Source organism: Rhinolophus sinicus, linkage group LG14 (assembly GCF_036562045.2).
Source record: "Rhinolophus sinicus isolate RSC01 linkage group LG14, ASM3656204v1, whole genome shotgun sequence".
NCBI classification, from domain to species: domain Eukaryota; kingdom Metazoa; phylum Chordata; class Mammalia; order Chiroptera; family Rhinolophidae; genus Rhinolophus; species Rhinolophus sinicus.
Window position 1 is genome coordinate 41,524,611 of NC_133763.1, and position 16,152 is coordinate 41,540,762.

The 16,152-nt window shown below is 45.5% G+C and overlaps 2 protein-coding genes and 1 non-coding gene across 6 annotated transcripts in view; 2 read left to right on the forward strand and 1 right to left on the reverse strand.

The window, feature by feature from the left end:
- The first annotated feature begins 175 nt into the window (after positions 1–175).
- Positions 176–589, forward strand: LOC141568729 (small Cajal body-specific RNA 2). Its single transcript, XR_012491949.1, has one exon.
- A 772-nt stretch (positions 590–1,361) lies between these two features.
- CFAP276 (cilia and flagella associated protein 276) lies at positions 1,362–7,699 on the reverse strand. The gene is made up of 5 exons (XM_019730526.2): positions 7,515–7,699; positions 3,626–3,742; positions 2,979–3,094; positions 2,486–2,616; positions 1,362–2,075 (listed from the first exon to the last, which is right to left on the reverse strand). Exons 1-5 carry the CDS (start codon positions 7,593–7,595, stop codon positions 2,005–2,007), a joined length of 516 nt encoding a protein of 171 aa, XP_019586085.2. The 5' UTR covers positions 7,596–7,699; the 3' UTR covers positions 1,362–2,004.
- Positions 7,700–8,584: 885 nt separating this feature from the next.
- The window catches only part of ELAPOR1 (endosome-lysosome associated apoptosis and autophagy regulator 1), a 60,067-nt gene continuing 52,499 nt past the window's right edge, over positions 8,585–16,152 (forward strand). For 2 of the 4 annotated variants that reach the window (XM_019730522.2, XM_074319206.1), the window contains exon 1: positions 8,659–8,932. In XM_019730522.2, coding sequence (XP_019586081.2) covers positions 8,777–8,932 — 156 coding nt within the window. In that variant the 5' untranslated portion in view covers positions 8,659–8,776. Of the gene's footprint in view, positions 8,933–16,152 lie in introns of all 4 variants that reach the window. The other 2 variants (XM_019730524.2, XM_019730523.2) reach the window with 2 other exon arrangements.

The window sequence follows — 16,152 nt, forward strand, 5'->3', positions numbered from 1 at the left end:
AAAGACAACCACGATTCAGTATTGTGGAATTTGTCCCCTTTCCTTGGGACCTGAGCTCCCCTCCGAGCCACGCGAGGGCAGCAAAGCGCGCCCTCGACGAGGGCCTGGATCGATTGTCCCTCCCAGAATCCTCCGGGGCGGGGAGGGATTTAAAAGACGGTGCGGACTTCCGTTCCTTTACCGGAGGGAGCGGCCTGGGGTGAGGGCTGAGAGTAGTGTGCGGCGGTGTCGCGTGGAAGGTGTGTGCGAGGCGAATGTAAGTGGACGTGTGTGTGTGAGCGCGCGTGGGTCGTGCAAGACGAGTGCGTGCGCCCCCCTTGCGCTCCTCCCCCCGCCTACACATTGATCTTATTTGATCGGGTTGGGACCCCAGCCCCGCCGGGCCGACCCGAAATGAAAAGCTCCCTCCTGCGAAGCCCCCTCCTCGGAGGCGCTGTGCAGCGAGGCCCCTAAGGCGGAGGCAACGCCGCGGTCCCGGAGGTCCGGGAGCTGGTCCTACCGGGCCCGGCGCTCAGAAGTGATGAATTGATCAGATAGACGAGGCCGGGCTTGTCCTGGGCCGTTGATTATCGAGGCGATTCTGATCTGAGCCCGGCCCCAGAGCACGGCTGCCCGTGGCGTGGGGCTAATGTGTTTGCGGTCGGCGGCGGGCGAGGATGGAAGATGAATGAGCTGTCACCGCGCCCGTGGGAGCGGGAGCTGGACGGGGACGGAGGCCTCGCTCCTCCCCAGCGTCCTCCTTTTCTTTAAGTCTGCCTTGTCACGGCGACTGTAAGGTACCCACACTGGCGCCCCCTAAAGGCACTATACAGCATCTGCCGCTAAGGCCTGTGTGGATCTACGTAAGCGAAGTTGGAGAGCGTGTAAGAATTCGGATTCCAAGGACCCGCCCCAGATTTACTGAATTAAAATTATCAGGAATCTGTATTTTTAAAAGCCTCAATGCATGAATCACAGTAATAAATTTTTTCATGTTCAGTATCAAATAACCTGCGCGAAGTGACTATCCAGAAAGACCCCTCTCTGCCATTTTCAGCCATTCTGAACGAGAACAGACTTCACAGTGCCACTTGGCAGCAGACGTCATCTGAATAGATTGGAGTATCTCTGCGGAAGAAGGGCTGTGATAGTGTGGCGGTGTGTAAGGACCGTGCACCTGAGTACCAGGAAGAAGCCTTTTCCTTTCTGAATTATTCAACAATACACATGCTGTTGAAACTTAGAAAAGGGAATTTAGCGTACAGTATTCTAGAAAGTCTGCCCTTTCTGCCCAATCTAACAGTAGGTTCTTATCAGTGACTTGTTATTTTAGAAACCACGTGAATGCATCATTTTTAGGTACTTTCAAACCCAAGCACCAGATTGTTGAGCCATGTTTATGAGAATGGGAGGCTAGGTATCACAGCACAAACTAATACAAAGAAAAGGAATTGATTTCCGGCAAGGAGATAGTAACAAAGTTAGAGAATCAACAATAGCAAGGAGGTAAGACCAGAGAGATGAAGCTTTCATGGGATAGTAGAGCCCAGCAGGTGACTTATCCAGGTCAGAAATCTGCTAAGTGTGACATCAGCATAAATATTAATGCTATGTAGAGCTACTAAGATTACAGTGATTGTAAGCACATTAAGACAATGGGCTAGGTCCGTTTCAGTTTCCCCAACATTTAGCTCAGTGCCTGACACAAATGTTGAATGGATGTATCTGTATGGTTGGAATGACTCCAGTTTACAAAATAGGAAAACCTGCCTGCTGCCAAAAACTGCTGTTCTCGCCTAAATCCTTATCTTTTAGGCAAGATGACTTTCCAAGTTGCCAGTGTGTCCTACAGGACTGATTTCTAGAAGTTGGGAAACTTCCCTCACAGATTTTAAGAGTAGTGGAGTGGCAAATCATAGTCCGTGGGTCACAGGCACTTCAGGCTTCGTCTTGCACGAATCTCTTTAATGGAGATGGGCAGCAGCATGTTCCACTCTGATTAATTAGTCCAGGGGCATGTCAACACTAAGTGGAGAAGAAGCCACCATCCGTCTTTCGAGAGTAGCCTCCATTGGTAGCTGCAGTGTGAGGGGCCACTGTGGAGAAAAGAGGGAGTGGGCTGTAAATTTCAGACCCTTTGCCTTTTCAGGAACCTGTAATCACCCATACTTTCATGGGTACTATGGAGAAGGTTCTTGTAACAGCTGGAAAACTGGCATGTAGAGGACAGATGGGAGGTAGCTAAAGGTCTACTCCCAGGCTTTTGTCCTTTGCTGGAAATTGTCCCCTAGACCGAAGCCTGAGTTAGAGGTTCTGAAAAATTGAATGCATTCCATAGTCAGCATGTCCCCTGATATTAGTCTATGACTATCCTGTTTTAATCACTGCTGTTCCAAGACCCTCAGTTATCCCCCATATTCCCCAATAGCCAATCACTTCAACTTCCTGATTCCTGGGTCCATTTAGAAAAAGTCTTGCACCACCGAGCTGCCCTTCTAACCCTTACCTATGGATCCCTGGATGCTGTGGATGGAGTCCTTCTTTGGGTTGATCCAGTGTCTGATGTGAGCTCGGGAATTGATGGGGGGGAGTAGGGGCGGGGGTAAAAATTCTCCAGGGAATTGAATCTTGAGGATTCTAGAAGATGGTATGGAGAAGAATAGGGGAGAATGAAACCAATCAAAAGGAGAAAAATGAGGGAACGATGGTTGCATGCAACCTCAAAAATGAAGTAACCAAAGGCCCTTTTTTACCCTCTGGAATTAATGGAAGATTTTGTTTGTTTATACAGACAAGCACAATCTTGGAGAGATCGGTCCCTGTTCATTTTAGACAATGAAAAATACAGAAATTATTTACGGGTACAGATGTGAAACACAGAAATCTGAACAGAAATATTAATAAGTACTTATTCATTGTTATTTTCCAGGTGACACTTTACCATATATGATTAGGTGGCATTGTCCTTAGTGGGGGGCGGCTGCACCTCCACCACGTACCCGTGGGTATCCTGGATGGTTTCCGGGTGTGTCAGGATCTCACTTTTGTTCTTGAACGCCTCCAGGTGGTGGTTGTACAAGGCCGCTAGGCGGAAATCGAGGTCATCCTTCGGTATCTACAGAGGAAGTCACCTCCTCCAGGGTTAACTCACCACCTCTACCCCACATCCACGTGCTCTAGTCAGGTTCTGTTGGGCTCTACTTCTCCCCCAAAGCAGACTGAACCCCTTTTCGGCCTGAGATCCACCAACTCTACACACCAAATGGCACATGATGACTCCTGTCAATAGTTCTCTCACATTTGGGTCTAAGGAGTAGCGAACTCTCCCTGTAGACACGGGAATCACTGTCCTGCCCCTGACCGGGCCTTCCTCATTCGTGGTTATGTTCAGCCTTTGTTTTAATCAGTAGAGTGAGAAGTTTGATGAGAAAATGATTTGCTCCAGATCATTGACTGGAGCAAACCCCCAAGCTTTCTGACTTCCCAGAGTCCAGATAAATTGGTATTTGTTTTTAGATTTGGTAGGATCTTGGATTGAGAACCAAAGGAAAGATACTAAAGCAGTCAGGGACAAACTACCTTTCAAAGAGGATATGAACGAGTCCAAAGTAGATGTAAAGAGAAATAGCATTTCAATGTTAGTTACCTCAGGTACAAAGAAATGAGCATCCCGCCTCACGGAGGTGATCGTGGGAGTTGAGCTGAGCCGAATCCAGGGTTGCTGTAGTTGAGCAAGGTGAGTGGGGTCCTTATATGTTAATTTCTGTAAAAGAGAAATCACACCCAGGACGTGGTTACGTGGTTATAGGTCCTTGGTGCTGTGGTAGCTTCAGTGACATCCATCCCTTAGTCCATCCTATTTTTTGTTGTTTATTTATTGTTTTCAATTATTTTTTAAGTATAATTGGCATACAATATTATGTTAGTTATATTAGTTTCAGGTGTACAATATAGTGATCCAACATTTTTATACCTTACAATGTGGTCACCTCCTAATTCTCATCATCATCTGTCACTGTGCAAACTCATCACAATATTATTGACTATATTCCCTTTCACCCTTTTCACCTATCTTTCCATTCCACTCCCTTCTGGCAACCATCCTTTGGGTCTCTGTTTCTATGAGTGTTTTTGTTTTGTTCATTTTTTTTTGTTTTTAGATTCCACATATAAGTGAAACCATATAGTATTTGGCTTTCTGTGTCTGACTTATTTCACTTAACATAATCTCTAGGTCTAGCCATGGTGTCGCAAATGGTAAGATTTCATTCTTTTTTATTGCTGTGTAATATTCCATTATATATGTACCACATCTTTATCCAATCATCGGATGGACACCTAGGTTCCATATCTTGGCTATTATAAATAATGCTGCAATGAACACATGGGTGTATATATCTTTTCAAATTAGTGTTTTCATTTTCTCCGGATGAAATACCCAGAAGTGGAATTGCTGGGTCATATGGTAGATCTGCTTTTAGTTTTTTGAAGAACATCCTATTTTAATTGAATCTCAGAGGAACATCTGCAAAGAGAAGAATGATGTGGGGCAAGACTCCACAGGCTTTTGATCCTTCTAAGTCTTCAATCTCAGAACTGACAGAAATGGGCCAGGAATACAGACAAAGGGGTGAAGTGGGATGGGGGGGCAAAAGGGAGGAGCAAGTAAGAAAGATGATGAGTTCAGGTTTAGATGTCCTGAATTTGAGGACAAGGTGAGACATCCTAAGGCAATTAAGTAGAAAACTGAAGTGTGCAACTTATCGGAGAGCTCGGGACAATAGAAATGCGGGGGCTGTCCCCATGAAGTAGTGGTTGAAGCCTGCAAAAAGGAGTGTGGCCCAAAGGAAGAAGTGGTTCATGACTGCACAATATTATAACTGGGGGGAGGGGAGGGAAGGAAGGGAAAGGATACTAAGGCAACCAGAGGCAGGAGAATCAGGAAAGTGCAGTGTCTAAGCAGGTGAGAAGATTTCAGTAAGCAGGGAAGGGTCATTGTGACTGCAGGAACACCAGAGGAAAGGTCCATTGGACATTCAATCCTCTAAACAAAACTTCACAAGCATGGATGTGACAAGCACATGACTGGTTTCCTCATTACATGTAAAGTGTCATATTGTCCACCACTGTGACCCCAATAACTAGCACAGCGACCTAACATATGCTGTTCAGAAATGAAGCATCGGTTGAATCAATGACTGAATTCCAGTGAGTACAGCTACAACCTAGTAGAAATGTCATTCAACCTATCTGATGTTGGGGCTGTGTCCTGCCCCCATATATGGCAAAGTGCTGTGTGATTCAGCTCAATTAGATATTAATTGAACAGTATGTACCAAGCATTGTGCTATCATCAAGAAAGATGCAAAATGAAACAAGAAAACTACAAATATACATGATGCAAAAGCATAGGCAGCTCTCCCATTCCTCGAAGACTACATAAGCCTCATCTACCAGCAAAAGGATGAGATTGTCTTCCACCAAGAAAGTCAAGCGCGGATGCTGTCTTCACATCCACTTTCCATTTCAGAGAAAGGGAAGTCCCTTTTATTCAAGAATAACCCTTCTTCCCTGAACCCAGCCCTTCCCTGTGCCTCAGAGACCTGCAGCGTCCTGGTATCCCCGTACTCAGCTTCTCTCATTCTTTTATCACCATCTAGCTACTACTGTCAATTCCGCTAAAGAGCCAGACTCTTCTTCGAGAGTCATCGTTTACTATCTCCACTTCCTCCCCCTTCCCATCCCCTCTTCAGTCTGACCTCTGCCCCGAGCACCCACTGAAACTGCTCTTGCTGGTGACCAGTGATCTTTGTCGCTAGGTCAGGGGGATCCTTTCCAGACCAGATCTTACTTGACTTCTGCAGTTTCTGGCACCATGATTCTGATTCTCTCAAATGTTCTCTCCACCTCCTGTGGGTCCAGCGCCTCTTGGTTTTCCTCCTGCTTTTAGCCATTATTTCTCAGCTCTTTCCTTCTCTGCCCCTGAGACAGTGGCATTCCCCAGGGGTTTAGTTTCTGCTTTTCTTAGGCCAACACTCATTGGATGAGCTTATTTCCTCCTATGGATTCACCTACCTTGTGAACACTGTGGCTTCTGTGTAAACACCTCAACCCAGAACTCTCAACCACGCTGCCTACTATTCATCTCCACTTAAATGGCCCACAGGCATCGCACAAGCATCTGCATAACTGAGCTGAACATCTTTCTCCCCAAACCTGCTTCCCCTGGATGCCTCATTCGGTTAACGGTATCAATTAAGCCCTCAGAAACCTAGGAGTTACCCTAGGCACGTCTGCTCTCTTGGGCTCATATCCAGTCAGCCACAGAGTCCCAGCACTTCTGCCCTTTTCATCGCTCACATTTGCACCTTGTTACCATCCCCTGGATCCCTCCTGGCTGATCCCTTTTGTGTCCCTCCATCTTATCCACTGTCACTTGTGCTTTCTAACACCCATCTATTGTGTCGCTCTACAGCTTAAAATGCCGACATGAGTCCCCAGAACCTGTAGGATGAAATCCTAGCTCACTCGCATAGTGTGTACACAGCACACCAGCCCAACAAGGCCACTTCCCCAGCTCCTGCTCTCTCCATTCCTCCACCTCACACCGACACTCCAGCCATTCTGGACTCTTTGGCCCGTAAACAAATCACCCTCTCTCTCCTTTCTAGGTGTATGTATATCTGCCGTTTCCTTTGCCTTGAGTGTCTGTTTCCTATTTCCTGCTTCCTAACTCACAGTCCATCTCCTCCCTCACTTGGCCCAGCCAACTCATGTTTCACTGTCAAAACTCACCTGCTGGGAAGCTTTTCTTTAAGCGCTCAGTTCTCCTGACACTACATATAACAAGTGTCACAACACGTGCTATTGTGCGAGCATTTTTGCTACTGAGATTATCGGTCTGGCTTTTCTGCTAGAGTTTCTTTAGAGCAGGAGCTATACCTAATTTATATATCCTCAGTGTTTAGCAGAGTACTTGGCATATAGTAAATAATTAATGTTGAATAAAAAAAAGGAAGCGCTTTGATTTTGTTATGAAGCCACAATTACTATTTAATTCACCTTATTTTGCACCACTTTAAACATCACAATCACTTCTATCAGATAAAAAGATCATCTAAATTCCCAAATCTCACACACACACACACACACACACACTCCAGCGTTAACCAGAAGACAGACGTATAAAGCATGACCTAGTGGCTTTCGGAGGATTCTCTCTCATCCATATCTCATATATCTTCAGAGAACAGTTTTCCAAACAGGGCAAAGGGTGGCTTGGTAGAACCTGGGCCTGTCTAAGCCCCATTATACCAATCATTGCTTTGGGCGGCGAGACCCCCTTATTCCTCTGCTTAAAAGCACCTCTGAAACGGTAGTAGACCTGAATACGGGGACGTGGAGGCGGGCAGAAAACAGATTTCTGCGGTACCTGACTCAGTGCCCTCACCAGAGCCCTTTAAGTTACCATCTCTGCGCCTCACGCTGGCAGAAAGAGTGCCATTGACCCTGCTGGGACTCTGGGACCACAGTACCTTGGAAGTCCGCAGTTTTCCCACATAGGAACCATCATTATCCAACGTAGGGTACTGGCAAGGGTCTCGGGTGGGTGGCATCGTAAAATGCTCAGCGAGACACGCTTAGGAGGGATGGGAGGCCCGCAGAGCTTCATATAACCTTGCACGCGGAGGATCCGGCACCCAATTGTTTGGAACGCCCCCTTTCGGTTGCCAGGCAACTGTCCTACCGTCTATGACAGGTGAATTGCCTTCGGGAAGAGCGCCACCTGGCGGTTCAGCGCGGGAGGCCCCTCGGGAGGAAGCTACTACACGGAAAACAGGGAAAACGCCGCTGAGCGTACCCAGGAGGCCTGGATTTGCACTCGTGAGCACTAGGAGAAGAACGCCGGCCTCTCGGCGTGCAGGAGAGACTTCAGTTGACGAAAGAAGTGCTAAACGATGACCCAGCAATTTCCTTCTCTCTCGCATCTAACAAGGATTTTTCAAAGCAGTGACAGAATGGGGATGTCCAGAGACTAAGAGCCCACGTGCAGTACTTGGAAATTTGCCGGCTAAGCAAACTCTCCTTGCTTAAACCCGGCTTAACTATACGAGTCTTAAGGCTTAGCATCGAGCCGGTTGTAAAGGCACGGATGAAGTTGGCGGGACGGAAGTAAGAGCTCCAGAAATGGCTGCCTTTGCAGTAGGTAATACCTACTGGGGCCGATTTTCTGGGCTGTAACTTCTAGAAGAGAGACGACATCTCTCAATCTTTCTATCGCTTCACACACAGGAGGTGCTTAGTACGTATTTGTCCAACACCACACCTGCAAAATTAGAGATGCTCACAAATAGGCCATCGCCGAAAGGGCAGTGGAAAACATGAATTTGGTGGCGATGGCTTGGAGGATGCTTCCACCGCGTTCCTTAAAAGAGCTCTGTGCCCGCCTGTTGGGCCGGTTGCAGACCCCGGGCGCGCGCACTCCCACGCGGCGCGAGCCAGCGGCGGCGGCTGCCATGGAGACCCGCAGGTGAGCGGCAGAGCATCGCGTGGTCCCTGCCCCACCCGCGCGGAGGCAAAGAGGAGGCGGTTGCCAAGGCGACGTGGGTAGGAGGAGGAAAAGAGGAAGGAGGAAGGATGGGCGGCCTTGGCGTAGCCGCAGGGAGGTGACTGAAGCGAGCCCAGCCCCTTGCACCCTCCCCCTGTGAATCTCCCTCCCCTTTTTTCCTGCTGTCTGCCCGCGGTAGCAGCAGCCGCAGCACCTGAGCCGCTGCTGCGGCCGGTTCTGGACAACGCTATGGCTGAGCCTGGGCGCAGCCTCCTCCAGCCCTCTGCCCGAGGCAGGGGAAGAACTGAGCGGCGCACACTCCGGCTTCTGCGGCTCCTGCTCTGGGTTGGGACCGCCTTCCAGGTGACTCAGGGAGCGGGACCGGAGCTTCATGCCTGCAAAGAGGTACTGTCCTCCCGGACCCGACCCCCCGTCAGTCAGAAAAATCTTGGATCCCAGCGGAGACCTTGGGAACCTAGGCACAGACAGTTTAGTTTCAGAGGCCACGGAGTTTAGGTTTCTTTGGGGACGGGGCGAGGAGCAGATTGGCATCACAGAGAGGTCAGCTCCCTATAACACTCATGGAACAGCTCATCCTTACAGTTTGGGCTGCTGGGTTCGGGGAGAAAGGTCCCAGCTCTAAGGAGTCCAGGAGGTATCTGGGTCTCTGGACCCGGGAATAAGGGAAGGAGAAGACATGGGTTGTTTTCCAGCTGGAGTGAAATTACCTCAAAAGTGGTTAAAAACAGAAGATTATCAACAGAGGGGCAAAATAGAAAGTGGGAAAGGGTACGTGGGGTAAGAAAAGAGTTAGGAAGGCCAGAGGAAAGCAGTGGAGTGAAAGGGGAATCCTTGTGGTTTTATCACGGCTTCAGAAAAGGAGTGTAAAGGTTGGAAATGTGCAGGAGGGACTGAAAGATCCCATCATCTGTCTCCCCATGTGCTTTGCTTAGTATACCTGACAGCACATGAACCAGCTTTGACCAGACTTTTGAGTTCTGTAATGTCTCACTTTCTGCCAATCTCTATTTTCCTTCTCTGGACCTCTGTGGACATATGTCATAAGTCTTTTTCAAGATGTTTCTAAAATGTTCATCATTCAAACAATAAGTAATGAATATCTTCCAGCCAAAAAATGCCTTCTGAACGTTCTTTCCGAGGGATACAAAAAGGTATTAAGAAGTAACAAAACTCAGCAGTCTTTATAGTATTGAAATAATAATATTTGGTTGTGTTCTGAGTAACTTTTTTTAACCATATGGCAGAGGCAGCAACAAATATTTACAAGAACTGCACGGGGGAAGGCATAATAAAAGTTGTTCTGCTTATCTCTGTGAGATGTAAAAAACTTAGTAATGCATCAAGACTCTAGTCCTGTAAAAGTAGTCCCAAATGTTATACTTGGCTAAGGTTTTGAGAGGTTGAAATATTTTTTATAATTGTCATTGTTAACTGGTTACCGTGTTTCCCCCAAAATGAGACCTAGCCGGACAATCAGCTCTAATGCGTCTTTTGAAGCAAAAATTAATATAAGACCCGGTCTTATTCTACTATAAGACTGGGTATAATATAATATAATGTAATATAAAATATACCGGGTCTTATATTAATTTTTACTCCAAAAGATGCATTAGAGCTGATTGTCCGGCTAGGTCTTATTTTCGGGGAAACACGGTAGCAACAACAACCCCATCCCATATGGGAAAATATTATTATGAAGATGTTACAACCATTAGACATAACAGATCATGAAGCAGTAGGAAGGGGGAGAGCTGAGGATTTTTGTGTGAATAAAGATGTTTGCATCGATGACTATGACACAATTAAGTGACTCTAGTCAGTGGGACTTTTGGTAACTTTTATCCGTCCCAGTGACTGCCTGCCCTGAGCCATCTACACTTCCACCCAGCTACTTTATGACCTGTTTAGAGGTGGCTGGGAACAGGATGATTTTGTCAGCGACTGACTTACTTGCCCTGGGGGCTTGTGGTCTCTAACCAACCAAGATAACCAGTTCAAAGAAGCCCACTTGCCTAAGAATCCAACCTGGGAGTCTCCTGAGTGGAAGGTAAGAATCTTACAGTTCAACTACCACTTCTTGTTGAGAACTTCGTTAACAATGGAAAATGTGAGACATTTAAGAAATTTAACACATCGTATCATCTTGGTTTGGACGGAGGGAAGAATATGGACACTTGAGAACTCTAACTTGTGTATAAATATTGCCTTTAGTCCTTTTTAAATGACCGACATTTGCCTAAGCAAAAGGTCTTGCCACAGAGCATGAGCTTAGGATGGTAGAAAGCTGTGGACCTCAACACAGCAGGGTTCCAGTCCCTGCCTCTTACTTACCACCCAGTTTTTGGATCTATAGAATAGGTATTTCAATAACACCTACCTCAAAGGAATTGTTTTGAGGATTGAAAGAAAACCATACAAGTAAAACACAAATTAGAGTTACTTAACCCCCTTTCCCGTTCAGTTTCTTTACCAGTAGATCCACACCCCTTGCCAGAGTGCCAGTGTCTTCGGACTCGTGCTCATTGGCCATGGGCGTCAGCAAATCCTGTTTACACTCTCCTTGAGCAAACAGTGGCCGCTGAACACCCTTGACTTCAAAATAGTAAGGAAGAGAATAAACCCATTATTATAATAGTCTTCCTTTGGCAATATGAACTGACCCAACAAGTTTCAGGGCTTCCAACCCTACATGATAAAAATCCAATTCAGAGTAGGGTACCTTCTCTGTTCTTAATCTTCCTGTGACTTTTTTTCTGTGAGTCTACACAGGGTGTTAAAGGCAGGGATCCTTATCCGTGCAAGGCTGACCTTTATGACAACAGTGCTGTTCCAGCCTTGTTTCTGAAACCTGAGGCATCCCTCTGGTCTAATCAGGGAACAGATACGTTTAGCAGGTGGCTTCAACTTGTGGCAGAGCATAGCAAGTTCTAGATCGCCAAACGTGAGCGGGGCTTGACATTCCTTCAACAGTTTTCCAATCATCAGGGTCACCAGTGGAATTAAACATCCTGTAGAGTGTTTGTCTTCATGAATCATTTCTTTAGCCCTCCCTGTGCTAGCCCAGGCTAAGTGCTGAGAGCCAAAGAGCATTTCCTATAGCACAATGAATCTAACTAAATCAAATGAGAGAGGAGCAGAAAACTGCCTTTAACAGATCTGCCTCATCTTCAGGCTTCAGGGCTAATTGCCCCCAAAGGGACTTCCCAGTCTATATGGAAAAGCCTGTAGGGCTGAGGAGTCTGGCAGACATGGCCTGTAATAAAATTTGTTGAATGAGTGATAACTCTGCCACTTAGTAAGGACGCTGCTTCGAGCAAGTTTATTAACTTCTGACGGCCTCAGATTCCTGATCTGTAAAATGGGATGGTCATACCGACCTCATAGGCTGTTGTGAGGATTACATTCAATTAGGTAACACAGGTGCCTAGTACATACCTTCGACATGTCATAGGTGCTAAAGAAATATTGGTAGGCACAAATCGTGATAAATGATGATGTAAGGTGAACATGTGGTAATCAGTGCAGGGGTGGCAATACAGAGGTTGACAGGAAAGGAAGAAAACGTATTTAAGCAGTTGGCACTTGACCTGCTTCTGGAATAATCAGCAGAATTTCAATGAGCAGAGATGGGGGGGGGGGCGGGTGCTTTCTAGATACAGAGAGGAGCCTGAGGAAAGGTCAACAGGTAGAAAATGTGAAAGATCCTGGGAATTTCAGACCCGCTGGCTGAAATGTAGAGTAAGTGTGGTTACACTAGAAATCCAGGTTGGAAAATCAGAGACTGAGTGGAGAATCCCCGAAGGATTGATTTCTGGCACGGACGGCAGCCCGCTCAGAGTGGATTAGCATGAGTATGAAATAAGCATGGTTGCGGTAGGCCAGAGCTGAGAACAGCGAGATGGGAGCAAGGAGACCAGTTAAGAAGATTTTACTGAGGTCAAGGAGAAGGTTAATAAAGGGATGGTGGCAGTGGGATAAGGGGAAAAGGATAGATGGGAAAAGTGTGCTGAAGGTACGCGTGAGAGGATTTGGCAATTGATTGAAAGTGTGAGGTGATGGAGAGGGGCAAGCGGAGGCTTTCTGTCAGGATTTCAGAGTGGGAGAACGGGAGGAGCTGCTCGCCACGATGCAGAAAGAACAGCTTTGGGGAACGAGTAACCACCTTTCATAGTTCTGACTTCTCTGGGACCAGCCCCTGGACGAGGTGGGACAAGTCCTGAGATTTTGGCACACTCCCTCACAGTATGATCACGGCTTCTAGACTTTTACAGTTCTCTCTGTATTTGTTCTAACACATTATTCAAGGTTTGAACTCCACAGAGAAATGATCTAGAAAACAGTCAGGAGCCCTGAGCTTTCAGGAAATATTTCACCAAAAATACAAGATTTAAAATGACTCCTTTGGTTGGGAACCATCAAGGTTGGATGTTTAAAACATCCTGTCATATTTGGTGAAGAGAGAAAATTAAAATTTTCCACTTATCAAGACATATTTATAGAGTAGCAAGATGGACTGTTCTTGTTTACTATCAGAGGGGGTTAAAGAATAATAGATTCTTGAGATCTGAAGACATCTAAGGAGTCATTTTGTCTGTTCTCCTGTCTCACGGTAAGAGTAACAGTAAAACTGAATCAGTCTGATAATCACCTGACTTTACTTAAAAAAAACAACTTTAAAAATTACAAAAGTGATACATTTCATTTGCAGAAAAATTGGAAAATATAGGTAAATAAAAAGATGGTAAAAATCACCTATCACTCAAATTATCATTTTAATGTATATGATATCTGGCTAAAACTGGACAGGCAGGGTTCAATTTCCAGCTTCTCCACTCAAGCAACTGTATGACCTCAGGAGACTTATTTAATCTCCTCGTGCCTCGATTTCTTCATCTTTAAGACGGGAATATTAATAGAGTACATGGAAATTCTTTAGAACAGTTCCTGGTGTATAGTAAGCACTCAATAAATGTTGGCTGCAACAGTGAGATTTTTAGGGCAGCCGGATGGCTCAGATGGTTAGAGCGTGAGCTCTTAACAACAAGGTTGCCAGTTCAATTCATGCAGGGGATGGTGGGCTGCGCCCCCTGCAACTAGATTGAAGGACAACAACTTGGAGCTGATGGGCCCTGGAGAAACACACCATTCCCTAATATACCCCAATTAAAAAAAAATAGTGAGATTTTTAGTAAAAGTATAATTAACATGGTTTTATAGCGGTACAAAATTAAGAATCCAATGGTGGTAAAAGTCGATTGAATTGAAAAGGAAAAAAGAGTAGATGTGACAGATATTCTGAGGAAAAAGTTGATAGAACTTGTGAAAGAGCAGCAGGAGAGAAGAGCAGTTAAGAGTCTGAACTTGTGCTGTCTGGGAGAGGTTGCCACCCAGTCTCATGTGGTTTTTGAGCACCTGAGATGTGGCTAGTGGTACACGTCAGATTTGGAAGACAGTACAGTAAGTACAGTACGCGTAACATCATCACTAGGTTCTTAGAAACTGTGACTTGAAGCAAAACGCCGGATAACCAACCAGTTTTACCACAGGCTAATTGATAGAAACAAGAGTTAAGTTCCTAGGGCATAGTTCTGGTTATAAAAGTATCACTGAACTTCTAAACAAAGACCCAAAACACTTCTAATATTAAACATTGAAACAAACATGAGCTATACATACATTTAAGAAAGATTGATAGAAACCTCTAAGATAATGATTTTTCAACCTGCTTATTCTAGTTCAGGGTCAAGGGTGGCTGGAGCCCATTCCAGCAGCTCAGGGCACCAGGTGGGCACCCACCCTGGACAGGACGCCCTTCCATGTCAGGGCCACTCACACCCACACCCACACTCACTCAGATTGGGACAGTGTAGTTCACATCTCTGGAATGTGAGAGAAAATGGCAAACCCAAGCAAAACCCATGGAGACATGAGGAAAACATGCCAACTCCACACAGAATCAAATTCTTTTTCTCATCATTAAGAACAAAATGATGTTGAACAGAATGACATTATTTGAGGACCAGCTATACAGAAAAAAGAATGTAAAAATATCTCAATATTTTATACTGAGTCCATGTGGAAATGATAATGTTTTAGATATTATCCAAATAAAATGTGTTAAAATTAATGTCACCTGTGTCTTTTTACTTTTTTTAATGTGCCTACTGGAAAATTTTAAATCTTGTATGTGACTCGCGTTGTATTTCCATGGGACAGTGTTAGCCTGGAGTAACGGCCTTGCAAGTCTGGCAGCTGCAGTCGAATCCTAGTCATTCCAGCTACATTATGTGGGGCAAGATATCACCTTTCTTCGCCTCAATTTTTCATCTGGAAAACAGAGATAATTTAGTTCTTTTATGGTCTTTTATGGTTTGGTGGAAGGATTAAGCAAAGCACTTTTGCATTGAATTAAGCTTAGTGCTTCATAAATATGGTGCTTGTTACTGTTTTATGATCTGTTTTTTAAAAGCTAAACAGGAAATCATTCTAAGTCATTAAATGGTTTTGTTTGACATCATTTTAATGGGGAACTGGATGAACTACGCTGGCTAATCTACTGCCAACGCTTTCACTTTGACCACCTGCTTGAGGCCCATCCACTCGCACCTTTTTAATGTAGATTCAGCAAGTCTCCCTTCTTTCTCACCTCATCCATTTTCCCCCTTTACTGAACCATTCCTATCAATCTTCACATGTGCTATTATTTCTCCTACCTTAGAAAATAGGGGGGGAAACCCCCGACAACTTCTCTTGAGTGTCCCTTCCCCCTCCAGTTGCCACCCTATTTTACTGCTCCCCTTTATGGCAAAAGCCCTTGGACATCTTGTCTATAACTACTCTCTAAATCCACTTCCCTTCTCTCGTGAATCCTCTCCAAGCTGACTTTTAGCTCCACAACTCGACCAAAACTGCTCTTACTCAATCCAGTGGTAATTTCTCCATCCAAATCGAACGTCACCTCCAGCATGTGGTAGAGCTACGATCACCTTCCCCTCCTAGGAACATTTTCTTCTCTTGGCTTCCAGGACACCACCTCTCCTGGGTAATGTTTTCCTATCCCCTTGGTGGCTCCTTCTCTGTTCCCTTGATTGATTTACCCTCTCATGTCCTTGAGCTCTAACCCTGGCAGTTCCCCAAGATTTTGTCAACCTTTTCCCCTCCTTCCTTCCCTCTCTCTTTTTCTTCTTCTTCCTCTCTCTCTCTCTCTCTCTTCCCAACCTCTTCTATTTTCATTCCCTTCATTCTCTCATCCAGCATCATGTCTTTACACAGCATCTGTACATCAGTGACTTCCAAATTCATACTTCCAGTCTAGACCTCATCCCTGAACGCTAGACTTGTACATCAGCTGCATAAATGACCTCTCTGTGTACATATTTGATTGGCAGCTCAGATTTACCATGTCCAAAATACTGCTTTCCCCACCACCATCCAACATGTGCCTCCAGAATCTTCCTCATCTCAGCTAATGGCAATCCCATCCTTCCAGTTGCTCAGGCCCCAAGTCCTGACTCCTCTCTCGTACTCCCTATATCCAGTTCATAAGAAAATCTTGTTAGCTCTATCCTCAAAATATATCCAGAATTTGACAGCTTGTTATACCT